Source organism: Centroberyx gerrardi, chromosome 16 (assembly GCF_048128805.1).
Source record: "Centroberyx gerrardi isolate f3 chromosome 16, fCenGer3.hap1.cur.20231027, whole genome shotgun sequence".
Classification (NCBI taxonomy): domain Eukaryota; kingdom Metazoa; phylum Chordata; class Actinopteri; order Beryciformes; family Berycidae; genus Centroberyx; species Centroberyx gerrardi.
In genome coordinates, this window is record NC_136012.1 from 534,775 (window position 1) to 558,446 (window position 23,672).

At 40.7% G+C, this 23,672-nt stretch overlaps 1 protein-coding gene across 2 annotated transcripts in view; it reads left to right on the top strand.

Moving 5' to 3' along the window:
- fbxo38 (F-box protein 38) overlaps positions 1-23,672 on the top strand; it is a 59,867-nt gene continuing 36,195 nt past the window's right edge. Inside the window, exons 1-11 of one of the 2 annotated variants that reach the window (XM_078289181.1) lie at positions 1-140; positions 3,427-3,662; positions 4,167-4,300; positions 4,984-5,147; positions 6,214-6,379; positions 12,047-12,322; positions 16,395-16,488; positions 17,392-17,522; positions 18,793-18,963; positions 20,532-20,674; positions 22,318-22,516. In XM_078289181.1, the coding sequence (XP_078145307.1) occupies positions 3,529-3,662; positions 4,167-4,300; positions 4,984-5,147; positions 6,214-6,379; positions 12,047-12,322; positions 16,395-16,488; positions 17,392-17,522; positions 18,793-18,963; positions 20,532-20,674; positions 22,318-22,516 (1,612 nt within the window). In that variant the 5' untranslated portion in view covers positions 1-140; positions 3,427-3,528. Of the gene's footprint in view, positions 141-204; positions 287-3,426; positions 3,663-4,166; positions 4,301-4,983; positions 5,148-6,213; positions 6,380-12,046; positions 12,323-16,394; positions 16,489-17,391; positions 17,523-18,792; positions 18,964-20,531; positions 20,675-22,317; positions 22,517-23,672 lie in introns of those variants that run through there. The other variant, XM_078289182.1, reaches the window with a different exon arrangement.

Genomic DNA, 23,672 nt, shown 5'->3' on the forward strand with positions numbered 1-23,672 from the left:
GGAAGTCTGAGAAATAAGGGTCCGTCACCAAACCCAAACGAGTTCCCAAGTTGTAGCTGGAGTGAACTGTATTTCTAGTAGGGAACTCGTATCTACCGTTTTCCCGTGAAACATGCACGCTGCATTCATTGCGACTATTGGTAAGTTCGGAAGTTTCTATTTTTCGAGCATCAGTGGAACGCAGCCCAGTTCTGTGTTTAGCATGTCTGTTTGACACCGGACTGCTGCTAAACAGCAGCATTCACATTTCTTTGTTTAACGGAGCCGTTTTGGTAGAAAGAGACCGGTAGGTTAGCATATTTATACAACCAACAACATGTCTGATGCCTCGTCACTAAAATGTTTTAACTTTGTATGCATGCTGTAATTGGTATGGTTCGGGTTGAAGAGGAGGCTAACGACATTTAGCGTAGTGTCTGTATGTAACGTAAGCTAGCTAGCTATGTGAAAGACAATGGTGAACTTTTTGACAAGGTTGTAACGTAACATTTACTGAATGTGGCAGGACAGGAATAAACCAGGCATCTTTACCTCTCACCCAGTAAATTGTAACTTGCTTGAAAACCATATGATTGCTAGCTCGAGAGAAATGCTAGCCAGTTAGCTAGCTAACGAATCACCGTTAAATATCGTTAGCTAAGCTACTTAAATAGCTGGAGATCGTATTTGTTTGGATATTTATGTTCATGTGTGTTTGCTCTTTGCTTTGCCTTTGCTTACTAACTTGGTTTGTTATAATCTTGGTAATTTATTTTATTTTGTAGATTCATCTAGCAAGCATTAACCTTCTACCTTGCATCGCTGTAAAGTAATGCTACTTGCAGTAAAGCCACTAAACTTTAAGTAGTAATAGGCAGATCATGGTGTTTGGAAGCTCTTCATGCTTGACATGCTGCGTAGACAAAGAGCAAGTTTGCTAGCTAGCAGAACAAGCTTGCTAACGTGTGCTACATGGTAAGATGTCTGTGTCAAGAGACGCACGGAGAGGTCAGACGACAAGCTTGTTGCATAGGCCTGAACAGCCACAGAATGTGTCTGTAATTACTGACATAGCTTGAGTTCCGACATGTCATGGGAAATGTCAAACCATGCATACCGTGGTCTCTGATACAATCCTTCCTCCTTGGGCATACAGAAAACGGATACAGGGTTTGGGCCAAGATGATTTTGCAGGTGTCAGTTGCACCTTTCAAGGGTCAGTGCCATTTCTGAATATGTTGCCTAGTTAATTATACTATATACTGTACATATTATGAATTTCTTAATAATTGAATGGTAGTACAGCTCACCATCTTCAAAGTAATGAAATAATATGCCTGTATTGAAGTATTCAGCAGTTTGAGAAATATTTGACAGTTCAGTTCTTATATGTAAAATAGGGCCACATGCATAGTTGCTAACCCTAGATACTAAGGGCCCATGGGTAGTTTGAGTGTTATAAACTTGTCTTAAGGCTTGGATATGCTTCGTCAGAAGTGCTTCTGAGAACCGCCCGAAACGAACTTCTGAAAGCCCTGAACCTTCATGGTTTTTCAGAACATTACGATATGTAGGAGGTGCTGCAGCCTGTCCGTCAAACAAGGGGGCGGGGTAGTAAAGAGGAACTAGTCATTTGTGGCACACCACTAGGGCTGAGCGATATGGCAAAAATCTTTATCACAATATAACATTTTTCAGTCGATATCGATATATATCACGATATAAACAAAATCAGTTTTGTCGGCTTAAAAATTAAATTTTGAATGAAAGCTGAAGATACCAATGTTATTTGGAGGCTTTTTTTTATTTTCAATCAGAAGAGAACAGTCTACTGTTAAGTGCCTGCCAAAAAACAAATGCAAGGTTGTCATTTCCGGTCAGCATATATCCTTTGTGCAAAATACAGCATTTACATAATCATTAGGATATTGAATGCCTGAAATCTAAAATCTGCTAACTCACATAATTTACAAAGATTCCTTCTGAGCTGACGCTTGAACGGTAAAGTTTAAACTAATTTCTTGATTTGCCTTCCCTCCACCACTCTTCTCAACTTCAGCAACCAAAACAGAAAGCATGTGTAGGATTTGTACAGCAACTACTGCAATGCGAGGCAGGACTGCGCTTGAAGCGCTGGTGCTGAGCGCTTTGGCAGCGCCAGGTGAGCGCTGGAGCGGGGAGATGAGACGGCGTCTCCGGGTGTTGTTGCTATGATAAATGTCAGCCTAGCTAACTTTAGCTACAAAACTGCAAGATGGCTCTTGGTCCCGCCCCTGCTTCATCCTCATTGGTTGGTAGAACTCTGAAGTGACATTGATGAGCGGTGCGCTTCAGACAAAGTTGAGAGAACAGGTCCAGCACTCAGGGAGCTAAAATGAGGTGAGCTACCTTTTTTGCGTCATCTCGCTTTCTCTCGCTGTGTGGAGTTACTTAACCAACCAAGCAATGATTTCTATCGCCCGTTCTATTGAGCATGTGTTACGTTTATATTGAGTATAAGTTCTATCGCGATAGATATCGTTATCGTTTTATTGCCCAGCCCTACGCACCACCACAATATCAACATGGACTGCCACAAAATCAAAAGTTGGTCAGTACATAGAAATTGAGGCTGGTGCAAGTGCCGTCCATGTAGCCGGTGTCCAATAAAGCCATGTCTCAGTAGCCATAGAACTCCATTGTATTAAAAAAAAGTATTAAAAACACGTCAAGAGACGTGCCGTTGCTCTGGCAGCATATCTCATCATCGCGATGCACCGGGCTGGCCGACTTTTTCCTCAAACAACTTAATAAGTCGACCGTAAACAAGTTTTCCATCTACCGAAAATAGTCCCCGTCGTAATGAAGAATTTGTTCCCATTTTAATTTGATTTGGTATTAACTACAATAGCCTGACTTCATGGTAACAGTTAGCGATTTTTAAAATTGAAACTATGCCTTTTGTGAGCTGTAATGACACAATGACACATTGTTGATTTTGTTATTTTCATAGGACTTGTTAACTATAAGAAATGTATTTAAAAACACCAGCCGTATCCTTTAAATATTTGTGTAATGTATGTGTAATGTAATGAAAGTTAAACTGAGTAAAAAGAAATAAACTTCACACAGTGTTTCAAACTCCCAACTATACGTATTTACAATAATACAGTACAAACTGCAGTTGGTACGGCAACCGGAAACTACATTTTCGGGTTGAGGATGTCCCAATGTGCATTGACAATCCTCCGCACACTTGCAGTCTTCACACCTACTTGGACACTGTAGGGAAATACCAAAAATACGTAACAGAAGTACGCACTTGGCTAAAACCGCAAGTGTTGGTAATGGGACAGGCCCAGACTGTATGGTGTCACCCTGCTGTCTTTTTTTCATCCATCTCTGTTTTGTCTTACCTTTACTCTTTCTCTGCGTTCCCCTCTCCCAACCCTCTGTCTTCCTCTTTAGTGTTGTGCTCAGAATTAAGGTTCATGTCTGAGTAATCGAGCCCCTGCGCCGCAGGAGGAGGGAGGAAGTGTGTGTATAACCTTGACCCTTGACTTGGAAGTGATGGGTCCGAGGAGGAAGGCCACTAAACTCCAGCCTGTAGGGGGCAGCAGTGGGGGGGAGCTGGTCCTGAGACACAATGAACCCAAAGACTACATCAACGAACTTTCGCATGAAGTCCTCTGTCACATATTCAGGTAGTCTGCCCTCCAGCTCCTCACACATCTTCAGCTATTCAGAACCACCATGCTTTATTCTATTCTATTCTGTTCTATATTTGATACTATATTCTATAATCTATTTTTACTCCTGGCACTCTCTTAGGCTACATTCACTCTGAAGCGTGTCCCCTCACATGACACAGATCTGATGTTTTGTAAACAGCGTGAACAGCAAAAAGTGCCATTGAGTCACATTTTCTCAATTCTGATCTGAACCACATCGATATTTGGTACAAAATTTGAATCCCAAGGAATGTGACCTAAATGCCACTTGTATTTGAATGCTCAAATCAGAATTTGTCAGTGTTGCCAAATAACCTTACATCATTCACCTGAGACAATTGTCATAATTTTGGCTCGGCCAACATTCGCATGGAGGACAACAAGACACAAAGGAAAGAAAGCCGCCAAATAGGCTCTGTTAAAACTGATGTTGAAAACTAAATGACTTTTATTGTGTGTGTGTGTGTGTGTGTGTAGATACCTGCCCATGAAGGACATCATGTGTATGGAGTGTCTATCCAGAAAACTTCGCGAGGCTGTCACTCTGTACTTGCGAGTGGTCAAAGTGGTGGATCTATGTGCCAGTCGCTGGTGGGAGTATATGCCTGCAGGTAAGGGCTATCACTACAAAAAAATTTAATAAAAAAATAGAGCATCTTTAAACATCAGGGTTTCACTTATGGAGCGTTCAATCTGTGTAAAAATAAATTACAGACATCTCTATGTTGTCTAGATAAACTATGCACATAATCAGAATTTTATCTTGAAAACGGAATTTTTGGCAATAGTTTTAAATCTTTGTATGGATGGACAGTCGTTATCATGCACCCTGGCGGTTGCCTTAGTCATAATGTGAAGCCACCTCCAATCACACCACTTCTCAGATAGCTCAACAAGTTCATCACTTGCCGTTGTGTCAAAAGTTGTGAGTTTGAGTTCTGGGTGATGCTGAGTAAACATGCTGATGCCTAATAAGACATTTTGCTGTGTGACAAAGATTAATATATTTTCAAAGATATTTCACAGATTTAATGATAATCTTTATCTTATTACTGCTTTCCCCAAAGGCTTCTTTTTCTTATGTTTTTCTTTTTCCTCTCAAGCTATATCTAGCCGGCCCCGTCATGACTGCTTGCAGTTAGTAGATTTAGATCATATTTTATTTTGCACCCCTGTATTTCTGAATGATACTTAATGAGGAAACGTATTCACACTTTTTGTGAGGCAGACAACAACAATTATTGCACATATTGAGCTGAAGGTTAACCACGTGTAACTGTGTTGTCTGGTCTAGGTTTCACAGACAGCAGCTTCCTGCTGCTCCTGAAGAAGATGCCAGATCTGGAGCAGCTGTACGGTCTCCACCCTCGATACCTGGAGAGGAGACGAGTCAGAGGCTACGAGGCTTTCAGTATACCGGGGGTACTGGAGGCGCTACAAGCCTGTCCCAATCTGCTGGTCAGTGTATAATGTGTGTGATAGGATATAGTGAATGAGGCCCTACAGCAAGGATTTTACTGAATACTGTCCCTCCTTTCTGGTTGAGGGTATGTTAATTAGTGAAATCCCCTGCTGTAGTTTTTGGTTGGAATGAGAACCTGCATAGTCTCTGGATTCCATGGTGCATGTTTGCCCATCCCTGCCCTACAGGCTAGCTATAACCTACTGGTCAGTGAGTCTTTGCTCAAATGTGTACTGAAAGGCTGCAAAGTGTTCAGCATACCTGGAGTAGTAGAAGCATTACAGGTCTTCCCTGAGTTACTTGTTGTATCAGTGGCTTAGTATCCACGCAGGGTGAATTCCCTTCTTAACCCAGTTATTCAACTAACCTGATTTGAGGTTGACACATATAAATGTCATAATTGGGTTGGAGTAACTGGGATAAGTTCATGTTTTGATTGGCAGTCAGTCAAACTCTTATGTCAACAAAAAACATGGCGATGAGCAGTACTTACTACTGCTACTATTATTAGGGGTCCAAGCAGAATTAGTTCCTATTAGTGATTCTTCTCTGCTCAGGTTAATTTCTTTATGCAAATGAAATCTTGGCCTCATCGAACCTGCCACTTTCATCCATCCTAATTGTCCCGATCATCAAAGATAGAGTTACCACTTGCTGGGAATAACTTCTACACTTCTTGTCTCTCTCCTGGAATCATATGCAAATGGCCTGAGGTGATTAAAATTGTATGTGTCTTGGTATGTTCAAACTTAACTTTATTGCCATGTGGTAAGTTACTTCATGATGAATTTCAAACTTGACTTCAAACTTGATTGATATAAGTGAGTGAGCTGGTTTTAAATTAAAACTTTGCTCCTGTCTCTTGATTGAGTGTTTCACACAGCACCTGATTCTATATACAAAATGGCATTGAAAACGGGTAGGATAATCTATTTCTGTGAATAATATATATTCATTATTTTGGTGCTAAAAAATATTTTTGTCTGGTAAATTCTTTTAATATCGCAGCCCTTGGTTAAAAGTTATTTTTGGACACTGCCTAAACCCTTTTGTTATTTTTAGGGTGTGGAGACCTCCCATCTGGAACTGGTGGAGGCCATATGGAACTACATGCCCCAGGTCCACATACTGGGAAAGTTCCGCAACCGCAATGGGGCATTTCCCATTCCTGCTGAGAACAAACTGACCATCCCCATAACTGCAAAGATACAGACCCTGCATCTAGTTGGTGAGTAGAACATGAGTAGAACACAGTAGAGACAAAACAAACTGACCATCCCCGTCAGATTACAGTAGAAATGCAACGGAACGCAGCAGAATTATGTAAAACCAATTAAAAAAATATGGCTGCAAGTGACGATTAGAGTGTTCAAGCACCTATAGAAGACAGAGGTTGAGACACAAGGAATGATGTTAGCCAACTAGACAGTGTCAGCCTCAGTACAATTCTGACCCAGATTTGAACCTGAAACCTGTGGCATGGTGTACAGATCTTACCACTATTTCGAGCACCACTAGGCTAGATTTAGTTCCTATTTTGTTGAGATTCCTGTATGATAACACTTTATAATAACTTAAATGAATAAGTAATTAAAAAACCCTTAATAGCCGTGAACAAATCATTAGTTCATATATGTTTCATAACTTACAAATGTTAGTAAATAATGATTTATGTATTGTGTCATATCTTTATTCACATTTGTAAATGATGGGCAGAATGATCTCCAGTAGCCTTTCAATGTGTTGCTTCATCAATTAATGATGTGGTGTGTTATATTAAAGATAATGCAGGTTTGTTAATCAGGTGACGTCATGAGTATTTCATGTTTCATAAAGTTGCTATTGTGGTAAAAGATTTGGAAATGTTTTACATGGTAGCATTTTCTGTTTGTTTGTTACTGAACTCCAGCAAAAAACTTCAACCATTGAGGGGGAGGGAAAAAGATGAGAACTTGGACTCATGGGAATTGAACTCAGGTCCACCCAACATTAGGACAGTTATTCTTACCACTTGGCCATCCTGCTGCCAAGACAATTGAGTTTCATCACAACTTAAAACCATACATACTCATATGGATTCATCTTTCAATCAAAATTATTGCCCAACCTTGATACTTAAATATGTCGATAACATTAGCTTGAAGTCATTGCATTGCAAATGATATAATTGATATAATTGCTAAACTATATCTACTTAGGCATAGTTCTGACCGGGAATTTTCAAGCATGTAGTCAACAAAGCCAACACCCTTACCATTACACAATGGGTCTGGTACTGCATTAGTGAGAGAGGGAAGAGGAGGATACGTTTTGGAGTAATCTGTTGCTGGCATTTTAAAATATTTGTCATATATTGATTTCAAAGTGTGTCCCCATTGCCCCATAGACTGTAAAAAAACGATGGATGTCACGATAGAGCAAGGGGGGTGAAGACTATGCTGGCAGAAAGCAGCACCATATAGTCACATATAGCTAGACGGTGGGACATACATTAGCGTATTCACATTAATTGTTACAGCTAGCTAACGTGGGATACAGCAAGGTAACATTGAAATTTACTTACCGAAAAATCTGGAGAGATGAACCCTTAAAGTATCTGTTTCTGCAGAGCAAGACATAATTTTCCTTCAAAACCTCTCATATGAATGATCTAGCTAATCATGTGCACTTCACTTATCTGTGAATTAAGACATCTGCAGAAAAAAGAATGCTTCTCGGACAGACAGTTCATTGAGACTGTCAATCAGCTCTCATCCTGGCAGGCTTGATGTGCCCTGTCACCAGTAATTGCCTGAGACACGCCCATTTTAATATTTTCGTATATCCTCTACTAGGGATGCCCCGATAACGTTTTTTGCCGCCGAACGTCTATGAGCCATATCTGCCGTTACCGATCGGCCATACCGATAGTTTTTTTTGTTTTGTTATAGCAGCTGGTATAGCAGTATTATAGGTCTAACAGTTTCCATTTTACATGCATTTCATCCATCAAACTGAGTCCTGGTTAAAAGTATCCACATTTTCTTTTTTTCTACCTCAATATTTACTTCATCATTATGTAAAATGATCATTATGTAAACAAAACCATGCGCGTTCTAGGTAGCGCAACGTGATTTAGTGAGATAACCGAAGCACAAGACTCAGACTGTTGCCACTTGCCTGTGTTGTTGAGTCAAGTTAAACAAATGGAGACACCCTCCGAAGATATATATCCGTTTCAGTCTTTGTTTTTGTATAGCCTAAGTGAATGTTCTTAAGAGGGAGAGAAATGAGACTTTTCAGTTGCCTCTCCGCTGTTAGGGTCTCGACCAGACCCTAGATCGGGCCCAAAAAAACAAGCCCGACCCGACCCGAGCCCGTGCACGTTCTGTCTGAGCCCGGCATGGGCCCGTCCCATTGGCTGCATTTATGGGCCCGAGCCCGGTTTAAAACCGAAATTTTCTTAGTAAATTGGCTGTTTATAAGTAAACTAATTCTGAGTTGTTTGAATGACAAAAATCTGTTCAGAATTACGTGCGGGATCTTACTGAATAGCCTACTTCCTCTCGCAAAGGACTCGCAAAGCGAGTGGTGCCGTAGGCAGCGAAAACCCGACACTTACATTTCAAATCGTAACCTTTGATTGACTGGTGATAAAAACATAATTAACACAAGGAATTAACAATCAGACTTTGCGGATTACAGAGAAATTTGAATGACAGAAATCTGTTCAGAATTACGTACGGGATCCATGGTTATCAACCTGCCTGCGTGCGCATGGCACCAGGCCCAAGGAGTGCAGACCATTATATAAACAAACGCACATGGCTCACGTGTTTTGCGTCATCGATCGGTTTTTGCAATCGGCGACTATAAAGCATTATCGGAATTCTCCGATCTCATATTTATACTGAATATCGGCCGATTCTGATTGCTGGCCGATCGATCGCGACATCCCTATCCTCTACATAGCACAATCATCTGAAGGAAAAACATAAGGAGAGACATTAACTTGAAGGGAAGTAGACATTGTGACTGAAGTTTATTGGATTTGTATTTTAACAGACGTTTGGCCTGTTCAGTCACACTGGTGTAGGCGGGCTTTAGAATTGCACTGACACCAGTGCAACCAGCGAAACCAACAACAGAAGCCAGTTGGTTGTGTTTTGCATAAAAGGTTTTGAATTTATCAACCCAGCCTACCCCAGCTTTAACTTACACCAGGTGTTTAGTTACGTCTTACAAAAAGTGGATGATCCGAGGCAGAAAACGTATTTACAAGTAGGGCAGAAAAAGAAAGAAAGGAAAAATAAAATCATTAACACCTACCTTATACTTGGAAGCCATTTAATCAATACAGATGGGAATGACCAAACCAGTTCTGACGACTCAGACAGACTCAGCCCTGCAATGACTGGAAGAAGAAACAATGGAATAGACCTACTTTAACTTTGAACTAGATAACAGCTGTTTTAGTGAGCTTTGTAAAACGCGAAGCAATTGATGGACGCTGCAATACTCCTGTTCTTGCTTTGTTGATGTTAACTCTATTCACTGCTATTATGTTATATTTAATCCCTTATCGGCTTTACGTTTAATTTAGCAACTTGCCACTAAGCTAAATATTTCAGATTCCTTTCATTACTTGATCATGCAAGGATGGATGGTGATCTGGACCCTTTAATTGAACAATCTTTTACATGTTCTTAAAACTTGCATGTTACCTACAAACATATGTTGTAGGCTGCTTAATATTAATCCTTGCACAACAAAAAAAACCCTAAAAGGCACTTGGTAGAGTGCAAACCTCTGCCAATGCTGAACAGTTCTCTAACTTGCAAAGCTGCAGCCTTCATAATGGCTTATGTTTGTTTATCGTTTGTCTTTCAGGTTTGATTTTCCAAGAAAAAAGCATGTTAATGTAATGCTGTTTATTCAAGATTCAAGATTCAATTTATTGGTCTCCGTAGAGAAATTTGTCTTGGACCGTAAAGAAAGCTGCCGTCGTTACATTCCATTGCTCGCTACATTACGTGACATATTACTCACACATTGACACATGTAACACATACACCACATTAAAGCGCATCCTAACCCTCATAACAAGTACAAGTAGGGCCTGCCACATATTATACAATTCCCAATACCAGAAATAAAGTCACAATGGTACATATTATTCAGTTCAACAATACAATTTAGTCTACCATTGTGACTGAGAGTCAACTCCTGTTAGGCTATTTAGGCCTGTTGTTGAGTAACTTGATCGACAGTGGAACCAGAGAAAATTTATATCTGTTAAATCTACAGTTTGGTAATCTGTACCTTTTTATGAAGAACGTGATTAGGGTCAGCCACAATTTTTTGAGCCCGTCTAACCACTGTGTCCTCAAACATGTCCTGCAGAGAAGATGGGGGCCGAACACAGACGACTTGGAAGTCCTGGATGTCGGACGTTCTCACCAGCTAATGAACGCAGCGTAATAGTTATGGCTAAAAAATGATACTTGTCTAATAGTGGAAATCCCCAATCTGGATCACCACCAAAATTTAATCAAGTGATCCCAGCGCTATGTGTCCACCAAATTTCAGCCAAATCCATTTGTAACTTTTTGAGATATATTGCTAACAGACAGACAGACAGAGGTGAAAATATAACCTCCTTCCAACTTGGTTGGAGTTAATCAATGTGTGTGTAGTATTGGTATTTAGCCAAGCAAATAATGCTTCAATGGGACACCTGAATGGGTGTCTGTGGCATTTAGTCAAGCAGTCAAGCAAAACAATGTATCTTTAAGTAAAATAATAGGTCTTGGCTAAAAATCTGGCTAAATCTACACAGGTGCCTGCTAATATAGGACAACATGGTTTTGTCCACAGAACTTGAATGGATAGAACCACTGTTTGCTATGGTAATTTGTCTGGTACACCATAAAATGGTCACTATGGCATTTTAAGGGTTAGTTGCTATTGTGGCAACACAAGTCCGGGCATTCAGCCTGTAAAGTGTGTCACACTTGCTTGAGAACTGTGCAGATGTGTCTGTTGCACGAGTGCTTAGCAAATTGTCAAAACTCAATGGAAAACTGAAGTTAGTGAAGAGGTTAACGTAGCATTATCAAAGATTGTGCTTCTCTTGCTAGCTCTTCTCATCAAAATCAGCATATTAGCTAACCTAGCTAGTAAGGGTCATCAACTTAATTTAATATAGCACCTTAAATGCTATAAACTAACATAGCTTAGCCTACCTTTAGTGGAGAAGAAAAGTTAGCATTCGCTAACGTCAAACAGCTAATGGACATGAGCTGAAACAGATTAAATCAACTATATCCACTTCCACTAACTGCACAGATGTCAAAACATTTGACCTACTTAAAAAGACAGCAGCAGCTTGTAAAAGATCATCACCTAGTGGTGGCATGAGTGACAACTTTATTCAGCTGCAGTGCCACTTTTCCACTGCTTGTGCAAAATCTCCCGCCTCAGCATCTTGCCGTAAGTCGGTTCATACGGAAACTAGCCCAATGGTACGCATAAAAATGGCAAAGAAAGCAGTTATTTTTTTGTGTCCTCTCTCTTCCCCAGATCTTCTCCAGTGTAAACACATCTCACACATGGAAGCTAAACTTCAAAATAAAAGCCTTGTGCAGCTGTAATATCACTAGATAATAAATACAGATTGATTAGCCGACAGTATGCTGATATTTAGGCTATTATTTTAGCCTAGTCAGTTTTTAAAGGAATAGTTCACCCAAAAATGAAAATTCTGTCATTATCTAACATTTGTCATATCTTTTTGTCTGTCTTATGAGATTTTAGTGTCCTAACTGTCCCAGAAATACCTTGTTGGCTCTTACTGTGTCACCTCTACCTAAAATAGGTATGTTTAGCTATTTCACATAGCCTTTGTTTCTCATAGGTGTGAATGTCCCAGAGATTCCCTGTGTGTCCATGCTGCGTCACCTCTACCTAAAGTGGGTTCGTCTCACCAAACCACAGCCATTTAAGGACTTCCTTTGCGTGAGCCTGAGAACCTTTGTAATGCGTAACTGCGCTGGACCAACCAACTCCCTCAAATATGTTCCCCTGGTAACGGGTTTGGCATCGGCCCGTAACCTGGAACAACTGGAACTAGTCAGGGTTCCCTTCCTGGGAGGGCTCATCCAACATGTGGTGGAGGACAGCTGGAGATCAGGTGAGCAGTGTATATGTCTGGATGGCATTGGTATTACTAGAAGAGGTCTGGTAATGTGCATTTGGAGTGATTCCGTGATTTCAGTTACATGTGGATCAATGTTATTTGTGATTATTACAGAGTGCGCATCCACGCAGGAATAATAGTTACCAGGCAAATGACCTACTGTTTTTCAGTGAACTCCCATGTCCTCTGTCAATTCTACTATCATCTGGATTGATGGTACATCATTCATAGATCAAAAATATGTTGTGTGGTAGATGTATCCTAGAGTCTGATGGGAATGATACACCCCCTCAGTAATTTATTGGAGTCATTTTTATGTATTTTATTTAATACAGTAATACATTAATGCCATTGAGATTGTTTGTTAAAATCACTGATGTACAATGCACTTAATTGCATGACCAACGTTGTCCTGCAATACTAATCCAAGAGGTGCAATGTACTTCAAGTCTTCAGTTGGTTTTGCTAGCTTCCTTACAGTCAAGAATTAGCTAAGGTTAGCTAAGAGACGTGATTAGCTAATGGATACTGATAGCAAGTTTTGTGACAGGCGGCAAAACTTAAAGTGATGTTGAACTTTGGTAGTACCTTGGGTTGTGTAGCTTCCTGGCCATGATATAGGCCATGTAATTCTCCAACCACCTGTACCGGAGCAACAGATAACAGAGAATCACCGATTTTGGGGTTATATCATGGCCAGGAAGCTACACAACCCAATGTACTACCAAAGTTCATTAGACCTTCATGGCTAAATCAGATATTTCCCCGCTTAATCTTTCAGATGAGTTTATTGAGGTATGTACCAAGGAAGAGAAAGGCAGGAGACTAGGAGGAGAGGCTGGCGAAGAACTATTAGACTCGGGTTGAGTAAAGTTAGATCTAAAGGCGATTTATATTATGCTTCCTCAGTCTGGGGAGCTACATTATGTCAGGATAGGCTCACATGAGCAGTGATGATATCTAGCTAGTTGAACTAAACTCATTAGCTAGTTGGCGGCGGCGGCGGCGTCCTCATCAGGAAGGATAAGAGGGCAAAGAGGTGAGAGGAGATGGGTGAGGAAGAGAGAGCAACAGATGAGCAAGGAAGAGGAGATGAGGGTTGTCCTTGGGGATATGCCTCGGGCCCTCCCTACATGATATGGGTCCACGTCTCACACCACCAGTTTTTAGAAATATATAGGGGTGCTATGACTGTGATCCAGAACAGGGTTTGTAGTACAAAATGCATCATATCTGCTTTGCTTTACACAATTGTCCCTTAATTAATTTCCAGTTGTCCTTTTTCTTATACCGCTGTTTTATTTTGTGTAGGTTTTCAAATTGGTCTTAAATTCAATTCCAGGAAGCATTAAAGAAATAGTTCACCCAAAAATGAAAATTCAGTCATTATTTACTCACCTTCATGCCAGTTGAAACACAGGTGAGGTTTGTTAGTCCATATAACACACAGCACAACTTCGTAGCAGCTTTCTCCAAGCTGGGGGGGACTGATCTTAAGAGTTACAAAAAGCAAAAAAAGAGTAAAAGATATATATAAAATTACTCCATACAGCTCGTGCAGCATAATACAAGTCTCCTGAAGCCAACGATTGCACAGTGAGTGGAAAAGACCGATATTTCCGCCATTATTTAGCGCAACTCTTCACTACAGCCTTTTTTTTTTTGCGAAAACAGTTGACATCAGTGATTAGCCAGAGCTAGACTTTTGTGAAAAGTTAGTTGTATTCCGCAATGACGCCCGGTCACGGAGTCTCACAGGTTTCTCTCTGTTGAACCATCCAGGAAGTCCTCTCACTCAAATTATTTTTTATATCGGCGCTGGGGTGAGAAGCTACCACAGCTAGGTAACAGACCAAAGACCGAAAAGGTAACATTAGATCCCAGTGAGGCTCTTTCAGCAGAGCTTTTTCAGCTTGTGTGACTAGGAGTGTAAAGAGAAAGTCGGATAGATTCACATGAATGCGCCAGGTTTGGGTTTGGAACGGTTGTAATGAAGAATTGCGCTAAATAATGGTGTAAACATCTGTGTTTTCCACTCACTGTGAGATGGTTTGGCTTCAGGAGGATTATGCTGCATGAGATGTATGGAGTCATTTTATGGGTATTTTTTGCTCTTTTTGGAACTCTAAAGATCGGTCCCCAAAGACCTCAGTTTTTTCGGAGAAGGCTGCTACGATGTTGTGCTGGCAACCTCCGGGTATGTTATATGGACTGACAAACTTCACCTGTGTTTAAACTGGCATGAGGGTGAGTAATATGACTGAATTCTCATTTTTTGGGTGGACTATTCCTTTAAAAAGGTCTTTAAAAAGTCTTTCTGAAACCTGCAGCAACCCTAGATGATACTCTCTGTAATTTCAACTGTACGTAATTTGATTTTGGCATGCAATTGTTTTTTCTTCTAGAAGCCTTCGTCCTGTTATGAAAAATGGAGGCAGTAGTAGAAACTAAAGACAAAGCTTATGAATACATTTTTGGCACAAAAACAAAAGTTTTGCTCTGCCTAATCTGGAAAATTTGTAAAATCTTGATTTTTGCACAGTTTTGTCTGGGTCACCAATAATTCTAGAAATTAATTTGTTTCATGAAACCAAGAGGCTGGGAGGTAATTCATTAGTTACTTGAGATCCCCACATAATACTAGTCCCATGGAAGCTTAAAGACCCCTTCAGACAGGAATAAAATTACTTGGTAATTAAAAGGGATTACAGGGATTAAAAATAACAAGTAATTACAATTACTCTTCCTACCGTGGAGAAACCAACCCCGTCCAAATGGAAATTTTGTGTGTATATTGAGGGTACTGATCCTAGGAGGACCGGATGCGATGGAAGACAGGTAGCGGTCAGCAGTCTGTCTTTATGTACGGTTGGCTGTCTGTCTGTCAGTCTGTGTGTGTGGTCTGTCTAGAGCAGGGGTCTCAAACTCAATTTACCTGGGGGCCGCTGGAGGCAGAGTCTGGGTGAGGCTGGGCCGCATCAGGTATTCCACAAGAAAAGCTTTGTTAAAAAAATTCCAATCTTCTCAAATGTCTTTATTTTTATTTTTTAACACAAAATAAGATTTAAACGTCTTTATTAACAGTTCTTTAACCTCAATGGGTTCTTCTGAATATGAATTGTCCTGAACATGAATGGAACATTGAAGAACATGAACTGTTCTTCTGAACATGGCTTCTCTTGCCTACTCCTTGCTGCTAGAGACCTGGCAGTAGTCATAGAAACAAAAAAAACAAATGACATCATATAGAAATATATGTAGTGTTCATCGTGTGAGGCAATGCAAATAGCACGATGCAAATAAAAAATAATGACCCACAAATAACGGTGCGACCCTATAATTGGTCCGGGTTACCGGGGACTGTTATCGCCGACGGACAGGTGTCGCTATGTGACTGCAGACTACATTAGGCTACATTGAGTTCCTTACTTTTCTTTTATCCCGCCGCGTACGCATCACTTTGATTTATTTTGTCAGAGAGAGACATATATACGTATAATGTCCCGCTGGGCAGCAACTTTAAAATCTTTTTTTTGGAAGTGTTGTGAACGCAGCGCGCTGGGACGAATGTCCGCGTGTGCCCAATAGAAACGAGGCAGCCAGCCAGGCACGGAAGAAAACTCTCCATGGCAACGCTGCTGTAACTTTCACTCATTGAGAAATGTTTCTCTGCTTGCATCAAGCCCGGTCGATGTCCCACCCCCGAGAGCCATATACCCCACCGTGATTGGTAGGTTCGTTCAGCTCCGCACACAATACTGTAAAGTGCCATCCATATAAAACTCGCGGGCCGCACTAACATTAAACTTTCATATTAAGGTGGGGGCCACAAAATATCGTCTCGCGGGCCGCAATTGGCCCGCGGGCCGCGAGTTTGAGACCCATGGTCTAGAGGAAGGAGTTTCTGCTCTTTGTACCTCTGTGTACAACTGTATCCATTTGTGTATGCTCTGTGTGTTTATTGCTAGGTGGATTTACAGTGTTTAGCGTGTGTTGTATTGAGGTACTGTACACATGCAGTAGAGCAGTATAGTATTATTAATGATCTATGTTTATGTTTCTCCAGGAGGGTTTCGGAACCTCCACACCATTGTGTTTGGAGCTTGTAAGAACGCTCTGGAAGTGGACCTGGGCTACCTCATCATCACCGCTGCTCGCAGGTCCTCAACCAACCACCAAGTCCTCAAACTCCCTGAGGAAAAACACAGTGTCTTAATATATGTATTTAAAGCAAAATGAAAAGCTTTTGTTTGGCATTTTGTGGGCTAGTGATGCACTCTCTGTTAAATCAGGCTTGCAAAGCAGCGTCTAGCAAAGTAAAAATGGCTTGTCCAAAGGAAGGAGTTCAGTGTAGGATTCAACCAATATGGGGTTTTCAAGGCTGTTACCAATACTGGTTTTGGATTGAAGCTGCTGATAGCTGATATTTTGTGCCGATATTAATACCATTTACATTTGATTATTTTGATGCCAAAAAAAAAAAGACCACTAGTCAGTGTGTCTCACAGAATTCTATTCTAATAATGAGGGAAAAGCCTCTGAATAGCATTTAGACCATCACAGGACACTAAAACTCTCCATTGAAACCCAGGATGACTTTTCTCCTTTTAATACTACTACTGCTGCTACTACCACCACCATTTATGTATTGGCTACTCAATTCTACAATTAATATGCAAATCAAACTGCATCATATCCATCATATCAGATGTGGACGACACTGACTGGACCGGATCCTATTTTTGATAAAGGACAGTATCAGCCGCAAATATTAGTCCCTAGCTCAGACACACACAGTTATTTCCATGTCCCTTCTGTGCCCTGTCTCTAGGACTACTACACTTATCATGTCAGGGAGTAGGCACGCCACTCAGCTATTTTTGTATTTTGAATTTATTCAGACAGTTGGAAAGCAGACAGAAAGTTGTGGTGGGATTCAGTCCCACCCAGATGTCACTTACACTGTCTTATTGATTAATAGGGGCTTACTTGAATATTTCATTTAATTTTACTTAGTTGTAATTGGGAGTTTGAAAACCACTGCATGGTCATGTGTTTTTCAGGCTTCATGAGGTGCGTATTCAGCCTTCGCTAACTAAAGATGGAGTTTTCTCAGCTCTCAAGATGGCTGAACTGGAGTTCCCTCAGTTTGAGACACTTCACTTGGGATATGTGGACGAGTTCCTGTTGCAGTGTAAGTTCTCCATCTGATTCCTACTCTCTAAGCTCATCCCCAAATGAAATTACAAATGAAATGTCCCTTCCCAAAGAGGACATTTTTGGTTCAGTTTCAGGTTATATCTCATCAGCTAACCTTCTTTCTGGTGATACACTGGGAGAGTTCATAAGCTCTGTTTCCATCCAATTATCTTACAAATTTACATGTTAGAAACAACACATATGATATTCCAATGAAGCAACTAATGGTCATACAACCACAATGGAAACTTAAGTCCTATTCAAATGGGATTAGCTTTCAGGACAATGTGCATTATTGTAATTGTTAACACTGGACAATCTGTAATGTTAATGGCGAATTTGCACGGGATAAGAGGTCTCTGTAATCGGTCTCCAAAATTGCAGAGATGGGAGTGTCTACTCCATATGTGTTGTCATGAAACCAAATGCACCATGTGTCATATGTAACTTCTGCAGTTGACGTTGACATACTCGGAAAATAACAAAGCATGGCTGCAAGAGCCAAGAGCATTTTTTAACTGGGCCAGAGTTGAGACTTTTTGTCTGATCTCGACATAAGATTGCATATTATTGAAAGCTCTGTAGGTATCTGTCTATAGAGGCCATTTGTTTTGTTTTGCAATCTAGTTGCCTATCTTTGAACCAACTTCTTAAGATTTTGTTCATGAGCACAATATTATACAAACTGCTAGGCTATGCATTAAAGTAAAAGCTCTCTTTCAGAGTTCAAATTGGCAGGTTGTCGCCAGTGAGCCAGAAAGCTCATGGACATTAGAGTAGAGCACATCTGATTATCTGGATAGTGTGTCAGAGGTGTAATCAGTTTTTCCTGCTCTGTCAGAGCAGACCAACACTTCTTGTTGTCTTTCCCAATTTTGTTTTTTTCCATTTGGAAAAAAGTGCACCAGTGCACCTCTGTTGGAAACACTTACAATGTGGAGACATTTGTCAATGTCACACTGACAATACGCGACAAAAAAGTCCTGTTCTACATAAGTTCACATGAATTTTAACAACTCTCTTATATCCAAATTAAGTGGATATAAGTGACTGTGGCTGTAGTAGTAATTTATGTTACTAGTGAAGACTATATTGTAAAAGCAATCATTGTTTTCATCAAGTGACTTTTTGAAAAGTGAAAGATTATTATATAAGGTTATTAGTGTAACTGAAAAGGCTATTAATGTACCTGAAAAGGCTTAATGTCCAGCCTGTGTGTGTGTGTGTGTGTGTGTGTGTGTGTGTGTGTGTGTGTGTGTGTGTAGGTAAGATGAGTCACTCGGAGCTGGTGAAGTATGGTCTGGCTGACGTTATTGAGAACCCAGGCATCATCACCGATATTGGCATGAAGGCTGTGAATGAGGTGTTCACAAATATCAAATACCTGCTGATCTACAACTGTCCTCACCTGCATAACCCTCACCACTGGATCACAGGTAACCCACACATTCCTTTGCTATCCCTTAACACATGCACACACTGGTTACATTTATGCATGGAGAATTCCCTTGTTAACCTGGTTACTGAACTAACCCGATGCATGTCATACTGGGTCAGAATAACGTGCATAAACTCATACTCAAATCTCAAACCTGTTTAAGATGTCAGCTTACTCCTAGGGTTGTCGTGGTGGGCAGTGTTACTGGTGGCACACAGTCTTGGAGTCCACACCAGTGTTATTAGCCCCACACCGGGAATACCGTTATTTTGTAATCCAAAAAATGAAAGCACATATTCAGAGCTTCCATGTTCAAGTTAGGCAACTAAATCATAAATGCATATACCAACAACATACTGATCACTAGGATTGGGTACCGAAACTTTGGTACCACTATGGCACCAGTTACACAAAATTTTCACTACCGATAACTACCGGTTCATACAAACTGCCAGTTATTTGTTAATATGTAACATATGACTCTGCACCTCCGCAGTCACATTTTAAACACTGCGTCTGCACCGCTCACTATTGCCATTGACTGCGTTGAAAACCTTGCTGAACACTCACCCACAAGTGTATCCAAAACAGGAAAGTACATCTGTCCGACCCATTTCTGTTTCATGCTCTCTGCTGTACTTCCCTGGTGCTCCCTCTGACCAAGGCTGCTGGTAACAGCTGCGCAGTCGACAGCAGTTGTTGTTATGATAGGTTGCTTGTGTGCTCTCTCATCCTCCTCACCTATGCAAATGCCAAGTGACTTGCACAATGTTTGGATTTACATCCAAATGTCTTTTGGTTTTGGTTGGCCTCATGTTTTCCAAGCATCTCACCATAGACTCCAGGACACTCGCGGCTTTGGCCAATGTTTTGTCTTTGCCTTGTCGCCTTGTGTGTGAAATGGACCATGCCAAGTAGCTCATGAAAAATAATTAGGCACACACAAAAATCTGCCCTTTTTCACATTATTCAGCAGACCAGCATTCCATTCGAATTTTCCGTTTTTGTGTGCACGCTCAATTTCAGTTGTGTCCGTGTCCAGTTTAAGCTTGGTTGTAAACGGTTCATACACCTTTTTCTCAGTCTCATGTCCCGTGTCTTCTCAGCACGATTGGATCCAATGCCTTCGATGATGATGTTATTTATTTGGGTTTGGTTCTCATCGATGCGTTCAGATTCATCTGTTGAATGAGCCTGCTTTGCTTTTAGTTCCTGGATCTGTATAATAATGTCCTTGCTGTCTGACTTATACTTGGTCTGTGCGCCTTTTATGTAATCAATGTCCTTTTGAGAATATTTCAGCTGACACTCAACTCCTGGCATACTTAATAAATAGGCTTTAAAAATATGGTACTCACTGTCTGGAGGAGTGAGCTTTGCATAAACGGGAGGTATACCCAATAAAGAGGATACTGTGTGTATTTTTGATGGTAATTGATGGGCCCTATTTTTCCTCTTGTCTTTTTTTTCTCACTCTGTAAACCTGAAGGTGTTTTTGAAAAATCATGGGTTGTGGTGTGCTTTATATGATTGTACTATGTTCTATTCTGCCTATTTTGTGCTCAGATCAGTCCCGATGGAGCCGCCTTGTTGATCTGACTCTGGTTCGCTGTCATGCCATCAAACTGGACTCCTTCTCCCAGTTCATAGAGTTACTGCCCAGTCTGGAATTTATCTGTCTGGACCAGATGTTTAGAGAACCGCCGAAGGTACACACACACACACACACACACACACACACACACACACACACACACACACACTGTCATACACACCTAACACAGACATTCATACAAATCTAACACGCACACATAGCCTATTGACCATTTTCACGCAAAAATCGTGTCATTTTATTCTTGTCATGGTAGATGGAAGATAGCTGATGTTTGCTAGCTAACATTAATATAACCACTGTCACTCTCTTCTTGTATGTTTAAATCTGGGTAACAGCGCCTTGAGAATAAGTTGCCAAACCAGACTTCAACTTGAGAAGTAGGCTATACAGAAAATTCTGCTTAAATGAACCAGTAGCTTGTTTAGAATAACCAATCTAGAGTCAACGAACAGGCCAAACCCACTTAAAATTTTGAAACTTGAAAAATTAAGCTGTCTGAACCATCAACATCAAACAAAGCAGATTGTTCTGTGATTCCGTCATTAAGTTGCAAAAAGATGGACATTTAGCTTTAAAAACATGGGGTTGGATAAAAATCATTAACTTGGTGACTGGTTTAGAAAGTCATGTAATATGGAGAGCTAAATGTGGTCTGCAAGTTGAAAATCCATTTCAGTGTCAACTCCAGAGGGTGCATACGTGCAGATTGGAATAGACATAGGGCAGTCTAGCCCTTGACAGTGGACCGTAGCAGTCAGAGTGAAATGGCTGAAAACACAGCAGACGGTACTATTCGCTTACATAGCCGACAGACACCCAACTGACATCAAAACCCTATAAAGCTACAAAGCCATGCAGGTTAAGTGCCGTAACGCATCACTTGATGTTTTTACTTGTTTGCCATGATGTTGTCTTGTGATCGGATTTTTAGATATTGATTTTGAAGTCAAAATTCTGGCATCATGACAACACTACTTCCATAGTTAACCAATATAGATTTGATCAATTCTACAATAAATATGTAATCAATCCAATGGCATTGTTTCCATCATATCAGAGGTGGATGAGACTCACTTGGGCCATATCCCATTCTTAATAAAAAAAGACAATATTGAGGTAGAGGACAAGATGGAAGTAAACAAAGGGGCTGTTTGGAGCACAAGATCTCCTTATATACAGGCAATTTGCTCTTATGTTTCTGACCCAGCCTCGTCCCACTCTCACATCCTACACTTCACATCAATTTGGAAAATTCTTGTGCTATAAGCTAAACTTACAAGAGTTAATTTTTTTTGTTACTCTAAACTCTGAAGCACATGCACTTCCATCCAACCTTTTTCCCTTCCGGAAAGTCCATGATAGTTTTAAATATTTGGTAATCAAGATCATTCACTGCTTCTCTGATATGTTTACAAAAAACTTATATCCTCTGCTTAGCAATTGTAAGCAGGGCATGGTCAGGTGGTCCTCTTTACCATTCCCCTTAGCTGGTCAGGATTAATCTTGTTACGGTGTTAGTATTACCTAAGTTTGAGAATCTTTCAAAGCATTCCCATCCTAATTAAGAAATCCTTTTTTAACCTGCTTGAAAAAAACATCCCTTTTGTGTTGGTGAACAAAACTTGTCAGATCAGCAAGACCACGCTTCAAAGACTAAAGTGGGACTAAAGTTCAGCATTATTTAGATTTATTAGAAGCTGATCTGTGTGTGTGTGTGTGTGTGTGTGTGTGTGTCAGGGCTGTGCCAGGGTGGGCCTCAGTGCAGGAACTGGCATCGGAGTGTCTTCAGCACTGGTCAGCAACCAGAACTCCAACAATGACAATGACAACAACAACAACAACAATAACCACCACAACAACAACAACGACCCCAACCTGCCTCCCCCTCCTCAACCTGTCATCAACAACCAAAGACGACAACAGCAGCAGCACGATGGCAAGTTGCACACATTCGCACACACACACACGCACACACACTCATTTAGGCAAAGTCCTAATCACAGTGGCCTGGGTTCGGCCTGTGCTCCTTGCTGCATGTCATCCCCTCTCTCTGCCCTGTCTGTCCTGTCTCTCTCTATGACTCTTTAATAAAGCAGAAATGCCAAAAAAGAGTGGTATATTGGGGAGAATGGCTGAGCCTGTTAACCCTATTGATGAATTAATTAAACCTCTATACAATGGAGAAAAGCAATGCAAGGGGCCTTCTTAGTGATGTTTGCAACATTTTAAGTCATTCTAAGTCCAGTGGATTAGCCGGTTACCAGTCTCGCTTTGCCAGGCCTTTCTCCCGCTGAAGGTTACGTGTGGTACAAACAATGACAAGTGAAGAGGTAGGTGGCAAGTTTAGTAGTTTGATAAGTTTACTTGCTTGCTTCATTGATTCATTGATTTTGAGGAATTGGACAGGGTGAACCGCAAGGGAGGAGCCAAGCTAGTTTTTAAAAAATCAGGCCGCTACTGAATGGTCCGGGAGGAGCTTCGTTCCAGACCATAATTTGACAACAAGCTTTAAAAAAGAGGTGAAAATAGCAACACAGCTGGCCCGCGTGTGTGGATATCATTATGTCTTAATGGAATCTCTACATAGCACACTTTAGTTTCAGGATTGGTTATAAGGTCTTATATCGCTTATCGCTTTTATTACTCTAATAAATGCTTGTCAAGTGTAGTGTTGTAACTTCTGATGCTAATCCAAACAGAACTGTGAACTATGAAGAGTCCACTCAAAGAGCAGTACCTGAAGTCTTGTTTCTTGAAGTCTGGGTTTCTTGTACTGTAGATGGGCTGTCATCAGCCTCCATTGTTCCCAATACAACAGAATTCATTCATGTCAATAAGGTATTGATGTTCCATTGACAGCCCAGTGATGGCCCGGGTAAAATGGTAACCTCTCTTCACAGCAACTAGTAGACATGAGCAAAGTAATACAATACATAAAGTGAAACAGAAAATTATATTTTCATATCAAAGTTAGCATTGTAAGGTCATGAATTTACATAAAATACAATAGACAAATGTGAATAAAACTGTTTTCCACATTCTGTACAGGCTGCTTAAAATAAAAAAAATCATGGATGCCCCTTTGTCACTTT